Source organism: Protopterus annectens, chromosome 10.part0 (assembly GCF_019279795.1).
Source record: "Protopterus annectens isolate FY-2018-M chromosome 10.part0, PAN1.0, whole genome shotgun sequence".
NCBI classification, from domain to species: domain Eukaryota; kingdom Metazoa; phylum Chordata; order Ceratodontiformes; family Protopteridae; genus Protopterus; species Protopterus annectens.
This window is the reverse complement of record NC_056744.1, coordinates 868604714-868624848: the sequence shown is the minus strand read 5'-3', so window position 1 is coordinate 868624848 and position 20135 is coordinate 868604714. Positions and strand designations below refer to the sequence as shown.

At 40.2% G+C, this 20135-nt stretch overlaps 1 protein-coding gene across 5 annotated transcripts in view; it reads right to left on the bottom strand.

Moving 5' to 3' along the window:
- Positions 1–20135, bottom strand: part of BTBD8 (BTB domain containing 8) — a 1983533-nt gene that overhangs the window by 1013880 nt on the left and 949518 nt on the right. For all 5 annotated transcript variants that reach the window (XM_044085661.1, XM_044085663.1, XM_044085662.1 and 2 more), the window contains one exon: positions 1452–1548. In XM_044085661.1, coding sequence (XP_043941596.1) covers positions 1452–1548 — 97 coding nt within the window. The remainder of the gene's footprint in view (positions 1–1451; positions 1549–20135) is intronic.

Sequence of the window (20135 nt, the reverse complement as noted above, 5' to 3'; positions counted from 1 at the left end):
GGAGTGAAGTTTAAGGGAAGGCAGGAATTCAGCAATTTTGGTATTGCTGGACTGATGATAGTTATAATAATGATACACGTGGTGTATAACGTACGTAAAAAACTCCAGCTTTACTCTGTCGCATATCGCCTACTCAGAGGCAATCTCTGCCTAACATACAAAGCTATGTCAAACCCAGAGATGTTGGACATGCTCTACGTAAAGAAATCCAAATCCCTCCGAGCTACACGCTCTAGGGACCTAAACCTTGTCACCACAATAAACAGAACATGCTGGAGGGATAGATTCCTGTCTCAGAGACTTCCCATACTCTGGAACAAACTACCTATCTATATCAAACAAAGCTCCTCATTAGCACTCCAAGAAAAATCTTGATGATTGGATGGGAGATAGGAAATTCACCACATGGATCACTTCTGTGGCTCTGCTTGACAGGGGCACAGGAAAATAATTTTCTTGGGTGGCAAAAGCGAGGGTACTGTTTGGCTAGGCTTATATAGACCCTAGGGCCAATAGCCTAGTACCTACCTATGAACCTATGATTTGCTTTTTTCTATGTTGGACTACGTTTTATGTAATAATTTAATAAAGGTGAAAATTAGTCAGAATGTAAGTTGTCACACAAGCAGCATACTCTCTCACACACAAAACACTTTTCCCAGTCCCTTCAAAAGAAAAAAGGACAAGCAGAACAAAAGTTTCTGTCACGTACTCTGTTCACACACAAATACACTGATAGAAAAGAAATATGGCAAGTAGGTTTGTCACAAAGTGAGCATAAGCATTACCTGGACACATGCATTTCTGCCCAGTAAAACGTTCCGGTCTAAGCAAAAAAATCAAAAATTCTCACAAAACATAGCCCTAATTCAATTAACAGACACCAGTCCCTAACAGGAAACTTTCAATATTGTGAAAAATTACTGGGCTCCTTAAAGGGTTAGAAAACTGCTTTTAGCCAAGAAATAAAATATACACTATTTTTCTTGAATTGTAAACAAATGGTGTGTGTAAAGCTTCTCCATTGGGGACTTATCTGAAAGAAACAAAACTTTCAGTTGACTGCTGCTCCTCTGCAGCCAGAGAAAATGGTGCTTCTTAAGAAAGCAAGGAAGTACTGAAGAAGGTTTTCCCCTCTAACTGCTGATTTCCCTCCTTGAGATTAACCCAATGGCAGACAGAATGAAGGTGTGGGGGGAGCTAGGGCTTTTTGAAGCTGGCCAGTTTTTTTCCCAGGTAGGGAAACAATCCATACAGACTAAAGACTACTGCAGCAGTGGGAATGAACAAACTAAATATGTCTCAAGTATAATCATTTGAACAGAAGTTAAAGTTGAATGCATTCTAAAGGTTCATATTTCAACATACTAATGACTTAGACAGCAAAAGCAAGCATTACTTGATTATTTTGGAAAGAACACAAAGAAGTTAACAACAAAAGTGATAATCACCTTACAGAAGAACTTGCAGTAATCTCTTTTCAGAACGTACACAGCCACGTCTCTTAGCCCTTCTAAGCCATACATATCTGCTAAAGAAAGTACCTGTCTAAACAGAATAACAGTTACCATTAAACAATTCATTCATAAAGAAATTTTCTTTTAAATATTTACATATACATATAACGTTTAAAGACAAATACTCTTCAGTAAATATTTCCTAAAAAATAATTGTCTCTAGTTTAAGAACGTTTTCTGCCTTGGGTATAGCACATTTGTATTACCTTGACAAACCAGCTTTTTTCTAATCATGTTATTTAGACCCCAGTGGTGCTCTGACCACCAGAATTTCTCATGAGCCTCCCCCTTTGGCCCAAATATCTGGTTTTACCCCCCCCCACCCAACTAGGGCTGTCACATGAAGAGAGGGAGAAGAAGCAGAGACTGGAGAGCTTCACATTCCACAGACCAATCAGGGAAAACTGGCTAGCCAAACACTCCTCCTTTGTGAACGCTGGGATTTTCTAAGCAATCTCAATAATATTCCCACTGTTGGCCAGTGAATGTACAATTTTCACTATGCTCTACCCAAGACAGGTGAATTTTTCTTGTGCTCACACTGCTTGTCTCAAATGTAAGCAAACATTCATTTGATTTGAGTTCTTTTTTCCTTGTGCTTGTAAAGTGCACTTCTGGAAACTTCCCTAACACGGATATAGCTAACTCTTTTCCCCAGAACAGGCAGGTTGGCATCTACAAGCCATTTCCATCCCTCCCAGACCAGATCCTATTACTACCTGGAATGCTGCAAGAACCCCACCCATTACAGACATGGTCAGCGCTTTATAACTATATGCCAACCAGCAAGTCTAACAGCAGCTGTTAATTCTTTCAATTTCTTTTTCTGCAGGCATAACCATCTGAAACACTGGATCCTGAAAGTATTCTGTAAGAGAGGCAGCTAAAAATGCTATTTTAACATTACAGACTAATGATCAGCACACATACAGCTTGCATAAAACAAGTCATTTATAACACAGTATGATACTAACACTATGTCAACATTAAAAGCATATATTTATTTACTTATTTGCATATGTCAGTTGATTAGGTGAACTGGTCTAAGGACCCTTTTCAGTCACAACCTTGCCCATATAACAAAGTACAGATGTGAAGGTAAACTTAGCACAATAGTAGATATCCAAATGATCGCTAATGCAATAGCTTTAGCTCTACAGATTATATTCTGTCAAGGGTATAATAAATGCCCAGTTTCTAAAGCTTTAGTGGCACCTTCCACATACGCAAACCATTAACCAGATTGAGCACATCTTAAAAAGGGTGGTTTGGGTGCAAAGCCCTTCAAAACTTCCATGTCAACTAAGGGAGAAAAGAGCGCTGAAAAGGTAAATTCTAGGAAAAATAAACAAAGGTTTTTACCAAAAACACACAAATATAGGGGGATGGAGGTATGGGCCAGCTACTGCAGCAGTGATCATTCAAATATTGGTTATGGTAAGTTTACAACCGCAACTATACTATCTATGTTCATCATATTAATTGCTGTTGCAGTAGCCTTTGCTATATGGGTAGACTAGTACAGCTTAAACTGATTGTGAGGAGGATGGATTAGGGTCCGGCAGCTCTTGGAGAATATTTCTAGGAAAGCCTGATCTTGACATGGAGAAGGAAACTAGTTTGTAATGTTTTCTTAAGTTTAACACAAGGACCAAGTTGCTTGCTTCTACAATACTTCTAGAATCTAACCTTTTCCAAAAAATAAAAAAAACAGATTAAACCAGGGCCTAGTAGAATGAGCCTTGACCCTGCCTGGAATTGTTGTGTAGTAGTTAGGTACAAAAGAGAGTTAATACCATGAGAAAACTACTTGGAAACAAATTTGTTTTGACACAGATTGTCCGTTCATCTTACTTTCACAATAAATGAAACTCGATCAGAGGTCCTGAAAGTTTTAGTTTTGTCAAGGAAAACAGAATCCCTTCCTCCCTCATTCTTAGGTTCTGTAAAGACAGAGATATGGATAACTTGGCTTAAAGTAAACTTGAACATCACTTTAGGCAGAAATGAAGGATTAGCTCTTAAGGAAATCCAATATTTGTGGAAAATACGATAAGGCTGACTCTCAGTTAGAGCCTGCAACACAGTTGCTCTTCTTGCAGAAGTCAAAACAATCAGCAAAACTGTTTTCCGTGTTAAGAATTTCAAATAAGCCTGATGAATGGAGCAATAATTATTATTTTTTCCAAGACAAAACTAAGATCCCAAGGGTGAGCCACTTGGTTTCTAGGATACTTGGTTTACAAATCCCCCTTCAAAAACAGTTTCATGTGTGAATGCACAGGAAGACAGGGATACAGGAGCTGGACATGTTGAAATGTCTGACAGGTGATGGAGGAGTAAATCAGGCCAGAGGTTAGTAGCCCATGTACAATGAAATAGCAGAAAACACTAGCCTAAAAAGGGTATGGTTCTGGTCTTGGAAACAAGTAGTAAATCTCTTTCTTTTGCCAATATATGATTTTTTAGTAGCAGGTTTTCTTGCCTCCTTCAATACCTGCTGCACATACTCAAAAAAATAAGTGCCTAAAAATATCAGCATTCTATAATCCTGGCAGTTGCAGTTTTTTTGGAGTTGGGATATATCAAAGTTAGTGGTAATTGCCTTTGGCAACATCCAAAAAAAAAAGGAATAAAGTAGTTATGTAAGTAAACTTACCACAATAGATGTTCAAATAATTACTGCTGCAGGAGTCATAGCTATATGGGGTTATACATCTAAGGCTATTTAATTCCATATGAATTAATGTCCTTCAAAGAATACAACAGCCAGCCAGCTTTCAAAGCTTCAGCGCACCTTCCTTTCACCCAAATTGTCACGCAGGTCAAGATGAGCTGACTAAATGACAAATTTGAAAGCCAAGCCCTTCACAGCTTTCCTGCCAACAGACTGGGAGGCTGAGCCCTGAAAATGAGAATGCAAGGAAAATAAATAAATAAATAAATGTACACAACCTGGCATAAAAAAATGCACCAAAGAACATGGGGGATAGAGGGAAGGAGCAGCTACTGCAGCAGTGGTCATTTGAACATCTACTGTTAGTGGTAAGTTCAGTTACACAGCTGTACTATATTCATCATTTTGTTCACTGCTGCAGTAGCCTTCGCTATATACTGGTAGGTTACCTTGCATTACTAAATTTGGGAGGTGGAAGAGTCAAAGAGCCCTTGGAGAATGGACCTAGCAAAGTCGGACCTGGAGAAGGAATCAAGTTTACTGTGCTTTGTAAAGTATGCACAGGGTACCAAGTAGCAGCTTCTAGAATGCTTTATACTCCAACCATTTCCAAAAAGCCACAAAAGAGGCCAAGGCCCTGGTGGAGTGGGGCTTGATCCTGCTTGGAATAGCTTTGTTATGGTAAATATAACAAAAGGTAATGGCATTAGATAACTACTTGGAAACTGTCTGCTTTGGTCCAAGATGTCCCTTCTTACCTTTTGTTAAACTAGAAACATCTTTATTAAATGACCACTTAAGACATAAGCAATCATACATTTATACAAGTGAAAAGAAACCATATTGACATTTTTAGTTGAAAACATTACATATTGCTTATAATCTATCCATTGTCAGTCAAACATTAAATAACTCATTCAAATCTTGCCTTCTTTTAAACCTCATTCCTTCTACAAAACATTATTCTGTATATATTGCTCTCACAATTCCCATTTTGTCTATGCAATTGGCTACATCCCTTTTCTAAAGATCCCATTTCCAGTTGCTTTATCTCTGTTACTATATTCACTACTTCTAGTACAGCTGGTTCAGACTTGGATTTCCATTTTCTAGTAATTGCTTTTTTGGCAACCACCACAATTAGACTCGGCAAGGCTTTACTATGTCTAGGCAATGCCCACTCTATCATAGCTTAAAAAAATAATGTCCCTAGTTATTCCAATTTGCTCACCCAGCATCTCCGACAGAGTAATCTGCAGGGAATCTTTACAGTCTGAAACTAACCACACACAGAACATATGTTCCCAGATGCCTCTTTCTTCCCTGTCACAACTCCAATATTTGCTGTCTACCTGGGGAAAATTTCTTTTGAATCTACTTGGAGTGTAAAAATACCTATGTAAATACTTCCACGCAAAGATCCTAAATCTTCTAGATTTTGGTGGATATTTGGGAGACATACATATATCCACCCATTGTTTCTTTGGGAATTTTATCCAGTCTCTCTTCCCAATCCTTCCTAACCTCATCTGATTGACTTTTATAGTTACTATGCAATATTTTTATATGCCCTACTAATTATTCATGTCTTAATGGCAACTTCTGTTCTAGATTCTACTAAAACCTCTATCAGTGCTGGTCTTTTGTTTAGGAGCCCCCTATTTCTTTCTGTTTGCCTATAGTCTGATATCAGTTCTTAATAAGGAAGGCAATCTCTAACTTCCAGTCCAAATAAGTTCTTGCAGTCTTCCCACTCTATTGACTTTCCCTGTCTAGTTATTTGCTTTGAATACCTTGGTTCCTTTGTCAGTTTTCTCCAATATATTCCAGCCCCCTCTTGTCTATTGTCTGTATCTCTAATTGCAGTCTTCCCCTATCTGCAGAATCTCCTTTCTCCATTCCAGTGCTGACTTTGTTCTTAGAATACTTTCTGCTACTTTATGAATATAATATTTTGTATGATTACTGTTCTCCTTAAAGGTCTGCAGCCAAAACATTAGTCGCTCCTTCCTTCTTGAGCTTCTCCCTATTTCATCATCATCTCTTTCCCACTTTGAATTATAGTTTTCTGCTTGTGCTATTTATAGGAGCCTTAACTGTGTTGCTCTGAAATACCCTTTCAACTCGGATAATCCCAATCTGCCCTGTTCTATTGGAAGAATAAGCTTATCCCACTTGTCTCTTGCCCTCTTCCTTTCCCAGATAAAATCCTTCACCTCTTTAATAATTGCAATCCACAACATCTCCTCTGGTTGATAAAAACATGCCCGACTTGTGTATAGGACTAAAGGGACTAAAAACATTTTAACTGCTTGTATCTTACGATCGATATCCATATAGCTTCAATTTCCTTGGTTTTAGTATTATTTTTTGTTTGATCTCTTCCCACATATCCTTAACTCCCACACCGGTATCATTTTTAATCCATATTCCTAAATACTTCATTTTATCATGTTCCCATAAGTACGGATATTACTGAACTGATTCACATGTGGGTACATAATTTACCACTACTGTTTGTTTTAGTTTCATTAATTTTGTATCTTAAAACGGTTTGAAACTGTCTCAGTATGTTCCACAGCACTGTAATGTCCCTTTCTGGTTTTGTCAGGTATAAAATAATGTCATCTGATAATAGTACCAGCTTTTATTGACTAACATACCAATTATATCCCTGAATTTCTGAGTCCCTTATTTTCTTTGCCAATGGTTCTATAGTAAATATAATGCAAATAACAAAGGAGAGAGAGAGGACACCCCTGCCAGGTTCTTTGATCAAGCAAATATTATCAGAAACAACCCCACCCACATTACTTTTCACCTCTGATCCCATATATATCCTCCTAATCAACCTTATAATTTTATCAGGGAATGCAAATTCTTCCATTGCTCTGCTCATAAAGTCCCAGCTTACTCTGTCAAATTCTTTCTTTGCATCAAGACCCACCAACAACAGTGGCATTTTCTTACATTCTGATTCCCTCTGGATCATCACTGTTCTGTTAATGATGTCAAATGTCTGCCTTCCCTCCGTAAAAACCACACTGATCCATAACTACCAATTCTGGCATCACTTTTTGCCATTCTTTTAGCCCTTAAATATAAACACTTTAGAATCATGATTTAGTATTCAAATGGGCCTGTATGAAGCTGGATCTGATGGATCTTTACCCTCTTTAGGTATTACAGCCACTGCCATTTTCTTCCAAGATGTTGGTACTTCTCTAAAATAGTTAAACAAAACATTCTATATCTTTATCAGTTTTCCCTACCAGCTTCCACATTTCCACAGGAATACCATCTATTCCTGGGGATGTGCCTGCAGATTGGTTATACATCACCATTTTTATCTCATCTCCTCCTATCCTGCCAGTAAATGAGCCTCATCTACCTCTAACTTTGGCATACTTCATTCTTCCATAAACATTTCCATTTGTACCGTTTCTTGATTTTCTTATTTCTCTACTTTATACAGACTTTCACAGAATTTCTGAAATATTTCTAATAGTTCTACAGGATCCCTTATCTTCCTTGTTATAGGCTCCCTAAGCTTGGTGACAGCCCCTTCTACTTTCTGTTGCCTGAGTCACTGTGGTAAAAGTGTTTGTGCTCTAGAGTTAAAAAAAACAGTTGCTTAACAGCAATCTTCTAAACAAAAGCATTTTATCAAGGTAATCTTTTATCTTCTGTTTAGCATTCTGCAGTTGCTCCACTTATTGTTCTGTGAGGTTCCCTCTATTTTGCAATACTTTAATAGTTGCGAGTCCCTCTAATTCTTGTTACGTCTTAACCATACATCTGTTTCTTTTATTTCCACCCTATTTTTAAATTTCACTTGAATTTTATCCCACTTCCTAGCTATATTTACAGAAAAAAATCTATCTTCTCCAATAGCTCCTGAATAATTTCCACTACCCATTACTTAAATTCCTCTCTTTTCAACAGATAGGTGTGAAAGCACCAGTCTCACTTTATTTCATTACACATTGTTTTTTCTTTTAGTTTATTATTGGCACATAATCTAAAATAGTTACTGGGTGCATATCAAGACCTTCGGTTAAATGCACATGTTCTTGTGAAAAGTAAATTCCGTCTAGCCTAGCCCAGTTTTGTGTCTTGGGGAATAATACATAAATTCACTCCAATCTCCTAGTACTGAATTCACATCTTCCATGCCAAATATTTTCATATAGTTCTTTAAAAATCTACCCTCCTTTGTTATGTTTTCCCTTCTGGGTCCCCCAAACACACCTTCACTGTTGCAAATCAACTTCCAGTCCCCACCTATAAGTAATATTCCTTGCTGAAAGCTGATTTTTCCAAGAGTTTTCTTAACATCCATTACATCACTTTTCAGTGGAATACAAATACATGCCAGTGTAATTCTTGCCAATAGCCCCTTTGTACTACAAATCAACCATTATTGTCTTTTTTATCATCTTCTATTACTATACGAGTTCCTCTTGCACTGAATAATCATCCTGAAAAACTTTCTTTACCAAATTCTCATGTTCAGTTCTTTCTAAGTGTGTCTCCTACTGCACAGCTATTTGCACTCTACATATTTTAATATAGTTCATTACTTGCTTTTTTGTATTTATCTGTGAGACCATTACAGTTTAAAGACATTATAGAAAGAATTATATTCTTCAGGGATTACTGTTTCCACTTTTTATGTATAAGAGTTTTTTTGTTAAATGTCTAATTCCAGCTTTTGTGCTATATGCATGCACTGCTTGACAGGTTAATCTTTTATACAATTGTTTCTTGTCATCTCCATTTGAGCCTATGTCACATGCTGCAGAACTTTAGTTTTACTGAAAACCCTCAAACAAAAATACACACACACCCAATACCGCCTAAAACCTATTAACTTAATAGTAGCACCCAAAACTATGTACATCTTCAAATATTGAAGTTTTACCCTCCTAATAGGAACATGTGTCCCAAATTAATGGTCAAATACCGACTCAAGCTAAACTAAAAGAAAGATTGTCCATGCTAAGACACATGGTAGAGCCTGTGATTCTACTTGGTGCTGTCTGGTTTGCCTTACCTTTATAGCTCTCTCAGCCGGGAAATCACTTGACTGCTTTTAGAAAACATTTTCTGCAAGCCATTTCTCTTTATCAGATTGCCTGCTAGAGACATGAAAACCAAACTTGTTTAACAGAAAAAAGCCTTATAATATTTAATATTCTTTTTTCATTTACTTTCTCTTAAAACGTGTTGCTATATAAAGCTAATGGCCTTAATCCAGTCATTCCCGTGTAAAAATGAGAAAAATGTTTCTTTTGTCATGCTCTTTTAACAAGATCTTTTTTACACTGCAGTGCTTACATTTCTTAAATCTGAACAAGGAGAAAGAGAGAAGGGAGAAAGGGAAAAGAAAAAACAGGAGCACCCATTTTACATTAGTATCCCCATTACACTTAAACTGAAAAACTTTACTTTATAACATGCAGAGAAAATCATGCATCATTTAAGTAACAGTATTAAGAAAAATTGTTTTACTTAGTTAACTTTCTCCCATCTCTTCCCCTCTCCTGAGTATTTTTCCTAACATTAATGACCTACAAGTTTAACAATGTCCAAAAAAGTCCAATATTTCCAGATTTTCTTGTTCTATTCCTATTCATCTCCAAAGCACTCTCAATTGTTCTAGCCAACTCCTGTGCCTTTTTTCCCTCTCTCAAACATTTTCCTTTGAAACACTGGAAAAGCTTTCACTGGCACAGTCTCTCTATGGTCTTTATTACCAGAAGAACAATAACCAAAATCTCCTGTTTCATAGCTCACTTTTTGTTGGACAAACTTTTGCATTTTGTCCTTAGCATGTGGCTTTACAGTTGCCCGCCCCTACTGTAAATTTGATCTGGGACACACCTCCCAGTCTAGTGCTCATTCTACCTAATACAGAGAGAACATTGGATAAGGCCAACCCATTTAGGTTCTTAACCTTGAATTATCTTCTGCTCCTCCTTCCTCCCCTTGCACTTTACTAACAAAAAAAAAAAAAACTCTCCTTGTGATCTGAGTGCTGAGTGTACTCCTCAGCCGATAAGAATTTTTTTGGCACTTCTTAACTGCTCAGAGTTGAATAAAACAATTGAATTTGGTTCATAATACATGTTGAATAAATTGCATTTATTTAAACTGTATTTACTGTAATACTGCTACACACTCAAGTGTGCTAGCTTGCAATGAACTTGAATTGTTTTAGTGCTGTTTTAGCTGCTTTCTGAAAATAAATCTAAGTTTGTTTCCTACCTTTCCTGTAACTAGTCTAGTCCAGATGCAGATTTGCTGTATCCAGGACTGTTGGTAAGCTTCTGAGCCCCCCAAGCCTTTCTGTATTGGAGGGAAGCCTTCTAGCTTATCAGTGAGAGTGGTAAGCACTAGGTAGCCTATCTATCACAAGAGAAGTGGTTTTTGGCCCAGAAATTGTAGTTTATTGACCAATTGGGCAGTTTTTCCATCTCTTTCTACACTCTGGTTTAAAAGCCTGCATTTGTGCTCGTTTCCCGCCTTTCCTGTAACTAGTCTAGTCCAAATACAGACTTGTTGTATCCAGTGCTGTTGGTGAGCTTCTGAGCCCCCCAAACCTTTCTGTGTTGGAGGAAAGCCTTCTAGCTTATCAATGAGAATGGTAAGAACCAGGTAGCTCTCTACCAAAAGAGGAGTGGATACTGGTCCAGAAATTGTAGTTTATTGGCCGTTCGGGCAGTTTTTCCATCTCTTTCAACTTTTTGGTTGAAAAGACCCGTTTACGCTCGTTTCCTGCCTTTTCTGTAACTAATCTAGTCCAGGTACAGATTTGCTGTATCCAGGACTGTTTATAAGCTTCTGAGCCCCCCAAGCCTTTCTGTGTTGGAGGGAAGCATTCTAGCTTATCATTGGGAGTGGTAAACACTAGGTAACCTATCTACCATAGGAGGAATGGTTTCTGGCCCAAAAATTGTAGCTTATTGGCCATTTGGGCAGTTTTTTCCATCTCTTTCAACTTTCTGGTTTAAAAGTCCACATATGCACTTGATTCCCACCTTTCTTGTAACTAATCTAGTCCAGATACAGATTTGCTGTATCCAGGACTGTTTGTAAGCCTCTGAGCGGTGTCAAAGTCTGCTCTTCAATTTTTCCCTTAGATCTGCTAGTTCTCTCCTCTCCTGCACTTTTACTAGCTTATTAGTTTAGCACTTTACCAGAGTTCTTGCAGCAATTATTATAGCACACAAAAGTGTTACCAGCACTAAACGTTCTACAAGGAAACAGCTTCAGTATTTATTAATGCCCACCCCTCTAGGTATGTCTAAAGGTCAGTTCCCTGTGCTTTCTCCTATTAACCTATAGAATTTGGGCATCCTGAGGCAATGTAGCAACTGCCTCATGTACACTGACAACCCTCTCTTCTTACCTCCCAACACTCAGACTTGTGAGAGTTGCACTTATATATCCAAATTGGAAGCCACGCACTCCCCAGCAAAGACTGGAATAGCTGGTCAAGAGGAGAAGGTCAACACTTGCACAACACCACATGGAACACACAGCACTCTAGAACACACACCAGCACTGCCTTCACATAAAAACACAAACCACGCACCCACCTTTGTGGAGGCTCTCATTAAAAATCTAGCAAACAGCAAAGACTACCAAGGCAGAAACACACCAGACCACCTTTTTTAGGTGGTGTTCCAAAGACCAAATTACCACCGTAACAGCTACAAACAAATGAAATCTGGCAGTCATGCTGCACAACGCTAGAAGTCTAAATCTCAAAATGCACTCACACGAAGCACTCCTTAAAATGGAGAACATCGACATTTGTGCTGTAACAAAGACCAGGTTCAAGGCAGCAGAAAGCACCCCTGCACTACCAGGCTATAACTCATTCCACACCTTTTGGCCCCAGAACTTGGACTGAAACTCCAAAGGCGGTGATGTTTCCATATTCATAAAGGATGCACACACCTCCAGACTGGTAGCCCAACATAAGCATCTGAGATACTTCAGGTGCAGCTAACATTGGGTAAGACAGCGATTCAGGCCGTAGCCTGCTATAGGTCCCCAACCATGTCCCAAGGCTCACGCTCCATGTTCCTAAGCACCCTGGAGAATATTAGGGTCCAACCTAACACTCTCATATTGGCTGACTTCAACTACCTCTCCATTAACTGGGAAAACTACTCATGTACCAATACACTTGCCCAATGCTTTCTGGAATTCATTAATTCCAATACTCTGGACCAGCTCATTCTTACCCCCACTAGAGGTAGCAACATCCTTGACCTGGTCATTACTAACATGGGTGACCGTTGCTCTACACCAATAGTCAACTTCTTCCTGGTTAGATCCAACCACAAACTAATCACCTCGGAAATCCACATCCCTCCCACCCCCACCCCCACAAAAGTAACCACCATGAAAAACTTCTCCAAAGCTAATTTTGGGCTCCTAAAAACAGAGGTGGTTATCTTCATGGCACCCATGCAAATGGAGAATTGTTCCATGTCCGCTGAATCATACACCAATGCACTGTACGAACACATACACAAATGCATGGATTTCACCATACCCAATAGAACCAAGACGCTCTCCTCAAAAAAAAAGGAAGCCAATCTGGTGGTCTCCTGCCATAAACAAACTCTACAACAGGAGGAGGAAACTGATGCAGAATAAGGTGAAGTCCCAAGACTAGACAAACTCCCTTATCAGCCTCAACAAGAGGCTGAGATCCCTCTTCAAATCCTCTAAAGCTAGCTATGAAAACAGAATTGCAGCAGATAGTAAAGACAACCACAAGGCCTTCTATAGTTATGTAAAGAATCTCCACGGCAATGACCAGATTTGCTCTGAGCTACTGCACAATGGTACCTCCTATATACCGAGCCAACAAATATTGCCAATATATCGTCTGACAGATTCAGTGCTAACTTTACCCCCCCCAAAGGACCAATCACAATACCAATAGATTGCCAGGCACCCAGTATTACTGCTGCACTGGTTAAAACAGCACTGTCCAAGGCCAAGAATACAGCTTCTACGGGACCTGACAATATCCTTGGAGTGTTCTACATGAACTAGAGAGTGAACTGGCACCTCAGCTGTGCGCCTTGTTCAATCACAGCCTCACCTCAGGCTTTGTCCCTATTGAATGGTGCACTGCTACAGTCATCCCTCTTCACAAAGGAGGAGCGACTACAGACCCTGGGAATTATCGCCTCATTAGCTTGACGAGTCTGACATGCAAAGATATGGAAAGCATCATCATGGACCTAATAAACAAGGATATAGGGAATCTCCAAACTCTGGATCCCACTCAGTTTGGTTTTGTGAAGGGTAGACCATGCCTGGTCAACTTCTCTGTCACCAAAGCTGTGGATGAAGGCAAGGTGGTTCATACAGCCAACCTTGATCTGGGGAAGGCCTTTGATACCATTCCCCACTAAGGAATCATAGAAAAACTTACTAAGCTAGGCATCAACCCCTATATCACTATGTGGATTGCAAACTGGCTCACAGGTAGAACCCACGGTGTGAAAGTAGCTGACTCCAAGTCAGACTGCCGATCAGTCACGAGTGGAGTCCCACAGGGTTTGGTCCTCGGTCCTCTCCTGTTTGGTATCTACTTATCTGAAGTCCAGGCCAACACAAAGGGACTCTGGCTGACAAAGTTCGCAAATGATTGCAAGTTGGGAGCTATTATTAACTCCCCAAGTGATGTTGACATCCTACAGAAAGGCCTCACTGAGACCAACGACTGGTGTCAGAACCATGGCCTTAAGCTCAATGCCAAAAAAATGTGTCATCATCCCATTTGGGAAAAACCCGGATCCCATGAATTACCTCATCGATGATAGTCCACTGAATACAGAAGGCGTTCTAGGAGATCTGGGAACACAGGTTGACCGCAACCTCTGTTTTGACCACCACATTGCCACTGTGGTCAGAAAGTCCTTCTATGTGGCACATCTCATTAATAAGGGTTATGCATCCAAGAACAAAGAGGTCATTGTCTCCCTCTACTCTTCCCTCATTAGGCCAATCATTGAGTACAATGCCCCATTTGGCATGTACCTCACTAAACACCTGCAACAACTGGAAAGGCCGCAAAAGTACCTCACAAAGAGGATTCTAGGCCTTAAACATTTGTCCTACATGGACTAAAAAAACGCCAACCATTCTCTGTTCCATATCACCAACTTAGAGGCGATCTCTATGTGACATACAAAGCCATGTCTGACCCAGCTCTGTTAGAAATGCTACATCTGAAGAAATCCCAATCCCTCCGCACCACATGCTCCAGAGACCTCAACCTCATTACCACAATCAACAGAACATGCTGGAGGGATAGGTTCATAACCCAGAGACTGCCCATTCTATGAAATAGACTTCCCATACATGTAAAGTAGAGCACCTCACTGGCCCTCTTCAAGAGAAATCTTGATGAGTGGTTGGGAAATAGAAAATTCACCCCAGGGATCACTCAAGTGGCTTTACTTAAAAGAGGCACTGGGAACTAAGGTCGGGTGGCACAATGCTAGGGTAATCCTATGGGCTAGGCTTGTAAAAGCTCCAGGGCCATTAGCCTAGTAACACACCTATGAACCTATAAATGGGAAGTGGGAGACTGGATACCCGACCTGTGGGCTGGAGAAGCCAGAAGCCCCAACTACATCTGCGCTTTCAGAAAGGACCGCATCACTGTGTCCATATCCATGGGAAAAACACTCTTGGAAGATCTAGATGAGATGGAGGACCTGACTGGGAGCTGTGTCTGGACTCAAAGGTTCTCCTCTTGCGTTCCCTCGAGTGAGACTTGTGAGAGGGTGAAAACATCTGTTCTACCCTCAGTGGATCAGAAGGAAACTCCTCCACTACAATAGGCTCAGACACAGCCCTCAGGTCAGACCTGCTCGAAACAGAGGAAACCAATGGATCCGACAGAACTGCCCTTGACTCTCTCTGATCCAAGACAGTCAGAGCCGTAGACAATGTACCTATCCTCGGATCTGTGGGGCTCTGCTCCGGAGCCTTGGATTCAGGGGGGGAACCAATAGCGTAGGATCTGAGGACATGGAGTCGGATCCAGGGGTGGACTCCCTAGAGACTCTGGGACCCGAAGATCTTGGATCCGACACTGCCCCGGCTGGAGTCTGATTCAACAGCTGGGGTCACTTGGAAGCATACCTCTCAACCGTACAGAGTTTCTTGGTTTTTGTCAATTTTGAGGTCCAAATAATGAGGTGCCACGATTCCTGAGTGGCACCCCTTAATTTCCAATTTTCTTGGGCTCTAGTGTTTAAATTTTCGGCCTTGAGCTGACGTCATCACATGTGTGATGACGTCAGCCCATGCATAGTCTGTCAGCCTGTCAGAATTGAAAGCTCAAAGCATTTCTAGCTTTGAGTGGGAATTACAAGCTGTGCTTTGCGAGCGAACTAACCACCAGGGAATATGTATTTGCGAGCGAACGTGCATAAAAAAATATTTATTCAGGAACGACGAGCCGAACCCAGGGAATTACGGAGGAAGGGAAGGGAACTCATTACTCATACCAACTGTTATTTGTGAACTGGAATATGTATTTAAGGGAATATTTATTCATGAACGACGAGCCAAACCCAGGGAACTCAGTGTTACAAGGCAAGCCAGAGTAAGTAAGTTCTGCGAGGGGAAAGGAATATTTATTCATGAGCGACAAGCATGACAAGTCAGAGTAAGTGAGTTCTGCAAGGCAAGTGTGTGTGTGTGTGTGTGTGTGTGTGTGTGTGTGTGTGTGTGTGTGTGTGTGTGTGTGTGTGTGTGTGTGTGTGTGTGTGTGTGTGTGTGTAAGTCAGAGTGAGTTCTGCGAGGCGTGTGTGTGTGTAAGTCAGAGTGAGTTCTGCGAGGCGTGTGTGTGTGTGTGTGTGCGTGTGTGTAAGTCAGAGTAAGCAGGTGAGGTATCCATGAACTGGAATGTGAGTTATGTTCTCTGAGCTCCAAGACGACATTGCTTGGGTGACTTGAGTAACTCAAATCTACTCTTGAACAAATGCAGAGCTGCTTAGTATGAATATTGCTAACAATGAGGAAGCAATTTAAAATACTGTGAAGTATTGCTATTATATCATTTAGCCATGTTGTTTTCATGTTTAAAGTAGTGGACCCTAAATTCTTTGTGCTACGGGATACACCTGATAACTGTAAGCAGTGCGGCCCAAAGCATATACATTGTAGCTCAACTGTATTTGTAGGTCTGTACAATATTTTTGTCATATATGTAAAATGGGGCTTTATTTTTCTCCCTGGGTCTCTATTGTAGATGGGTATTTCCTAGCTGGAAAAACTTGCTCAGCAATACAAAAAAAATGTATGCAAATTAATACAAATGATGCGCAGAAGAAAATACACCATACTCATTCACTGGACATTTTTAATCCCTTTGTCAACTTGGCAAAATTACTAGATGTAAGCTTCACAGTTTTTTTAGCTATGAACATGTGTACTGGGAACACTGTCTGATTAAATGCCTTACTTAAACTCACACAGATGGCAAATGGAGGCTGAAGGGCTCAATGTCTGGAATCCAGTTAGTGTATGATACTGCTTCCTTTTACTGAAAGTCAGTGATGTGAAGAAAGCTGAAAGGAAATTTTATGTTTGCTGACATTCAGCAATGCTGCATGCATGTGCTTTGTATATTGTTTTTATTTTTTTATTTAGGTTCATAGGTTCATACTAGGCTATCTGGGCATTTTTACAAGCAGCCCCCCCATAGTTCTGCTTTACGCCACCCCTTTAGTTCATTGGTCAAGATTCCTCTTGAAGAAGGCCAGCAGGGTGCTCTGCCTCACATGTACCAGGATTTTGTTCCACAGCAGGTGAGGAACTTTATGAGTACAGGGGATATGACTCCCCTGATCTAGATGTGAATCCTTGGCATTTAACCTGGCACCAGTTATCCCTTTCTGTGAGGCCCTTCTGAAGGATATCTCAACTTCTCTGTGACATGCAGTTAAGTAATTTGGTTTATAAAACAGCATCTCTGTCACTCATGGCAACAATACATCTTATCTTTTTTCTGAGTTTGGCCCTGCTCTTTCTTTCTTGAATGAAACCAAACTAACTGGGAACTTTTGCCCAGTGTTTATTCACCAAGGTATTTAACAGCTACGGTTTTTGCCTAGTTTACAATCATTAGACAGGCTGCTGGAGTTTTTACCCATACTGTTACCAATGTTTACATAATTATCACTGCATAAAAGCTTTCTTCTTCATGTAATGAGTTGTTTTATTTTGAGTAAATATTCATATTTTACTTAACTGCATGTCACAGAGAAGTTAAGTGATGGCCTAATGCTACAGCTAACCTACTGACTTAATCTCTGTAACAGCTGCATTTTATTTCAGACAGGGAATATTCCTTGAGTTTACTCACACAGCACTGTAGTGTTTGGCCTGTGCAGCTAAATGATTTCTGGCTTATGACAGATTCATAGGGAGGTCTGTGAAGCTTTCAGCAGTTTATTGTTTGCTCAGAGATCGCAGGTGGAGGGTTCTTACCTGATAACTTAGAGTAAAGTAGTGGGTACTACACTGAATGACTAATTTGTGTACAAAGATGCAGAGCAGAAAGGTTGCTTGAAATTTCACAGGGAGTCAGTTTGTCTTTTTTAAGAGCAGACTACAGTGGACCCCCCCCCCAGGTTCTGTTAAAACAATAAGGTAGCATAGTCTGGTGTCATATTTTGGTTGTCTGTTCTTCAGCTTGCATTTGAAAGTTGGTAACCCACAATCCCATTGGAGTGGGTGGGGTTACTTATGTATGCAAATTTTACATTAATCAGCGTACAGATTTGTACCTATTTTTCATGGGCCTTGCCCAGATTTTTGATGTTTCCAGGTTGAGAGGTATGCTTGGAAAGGACCGCCTCGACTGGAGGAACCTTCTTCTTCTCTGAAGGGCCCACTTTGGTCAGGGTACCAGTGACCAAGGGGCCCCTTTTTACTAACCCTTCAATCAGTAATTTGTTTCGGTGGTCAACCAGGGCTCTGGGGTTGAAGGCAGCGCAAATACTACACTCAACCTCCAGATGGTTGCGGCTGAGACAGTAGAGACACTCCTCGTGTGAGTTGGCAAGAGGAATTTTCCAACCACACGAGAAGCATCTTTTAAAACCCAAGGGTTTGTCCGCCATGTATCAAACCCCAACAACACTGCCGAAGGAAATTCCAGTTACCTAGGCCCAAAAGCAAGCAGAGATCAAAACCCAAAACCAGTAAACTACCTTTACAAAATGTTAAAGCAATGGCTAAACCCCAAGAAAAAGGGCACCAAAAATAAAAGACTAAACGTCGAATGGGAGGGGATGTGAAGGGAATAACCACCGCAACAACCAACACACTACACTTCAAAAAGAAACCTAAATAAGAGGGAAACCCCGAAAAACAGAGCACCTACTTACTACCCGCGAGGAGCTGAGCAATCTCCGTCTGTCCAGATCAAGTGGCAAATGAGATCTGAGGGGCTAGAGGGCAGCAGAGCATCACGGGAGGGGAGGAGCTTGAGCTAAGCTGTTTGTCTAAGTATGCTGGCTCAGATCCAATATAGGATCCAAGACCGTAACGTGAGGAATGGTGACTAACATCAGATCTTTAGGTTAACTAAGAAAGTCTCTTGTTTAGTGTGAAGATCTCGGACTTTGCCAAAATCTTGTTTGGGCACAGGTTTTTCATTCAAAAGCACCTTTTATATTCATAGTGTGCAAAATTCATATTTATGACTTCAGCAGCACTGGTATTCATTCATTTTTTGTTTGTTTAGTTTCAGAAAATGTTGGTAAGTATTTGGATTATTAGGAGTGTTCTTCCATGTTTTCCAAATTTTGTTTCTCATTTCATACATCAGCAGTAATCTATGGCACTTTCCATGCAATCTTACATTTTCAGAAGCAACAGCTTGTCTTGAATTGGGGTTAGTAGGTTAATGAAAGTACAAAGTGCAGATATGCGATCTGATTGAGAATACATAGTATAAAAAAAAAAATACCAGGAGGCAGACGCACGGGTGGCATAGAGGGATGAAGTCCTGACTATTGCCCAGTTGACCCGGGTTCCATTAGCAGCTTGGGCAACAGACAGAGCAGAAGGGAAAGATAGGTGTGCCCATTCTAAATGGGAGGAAGATTGTTGACACTTCTTTAGGGGAGCCATGATCCAATTAGAGGAGTTGAGAAAGACAAAAGAAAATACAGAAGAGATGCAAAGATGGCCAAAACCCCATAACATCGCTAGAATCCATGTCCAGACCAAGCAATACAGAAGTAAGTTCAGGAGAGGGATAAGAGATAAGCTACACCCAGCATGGACGTGAAGCACTCAGAAGCCAGGCCTGTTAAATGATGTCCCAAGGGGGGAACAAAAACACACAGTGGTCCACTATAAACTGTGCAGTTCTGGCATGGCAGTTTGTTCCGAAAATTTAGGACCAGGACACGTTACAAGAATAAAAGGTAAAACTTAGGTGCTTTAAACGACCAGTGGCTTAGTATGGGACGGTAGTAGCTAAGAAAATGAGGCAGTATTTCTAGGTGGGATAGTTTACAATGAATATTGGTAATGACTACATCCTTTACTAAAGATCTTGATGTGAGGTTTGATCAGCAGAAAGAAAATGATTTAATATAGATGTGCAATACCCATGTTTATGTGGACATACAATTAAGTATTTAGGAGATTTGGCTTAAAATGGACTCTGTTATGGCAGCTATGGATATGTGGGAAATGACTAAACATAAAATAATACAGTGAAAAATTGAAAGCTCTTGACAATGGATATGGATAGTAAGGTGCAGGCAGTGAAAATATTTCTAATCCCTTAGTACTGTATACAGGTCAGGCATATTTTTATTTACCAAAGAAGCTGTGGATCTTAATAAAGGATTGAAGGAATTAAGGAATTT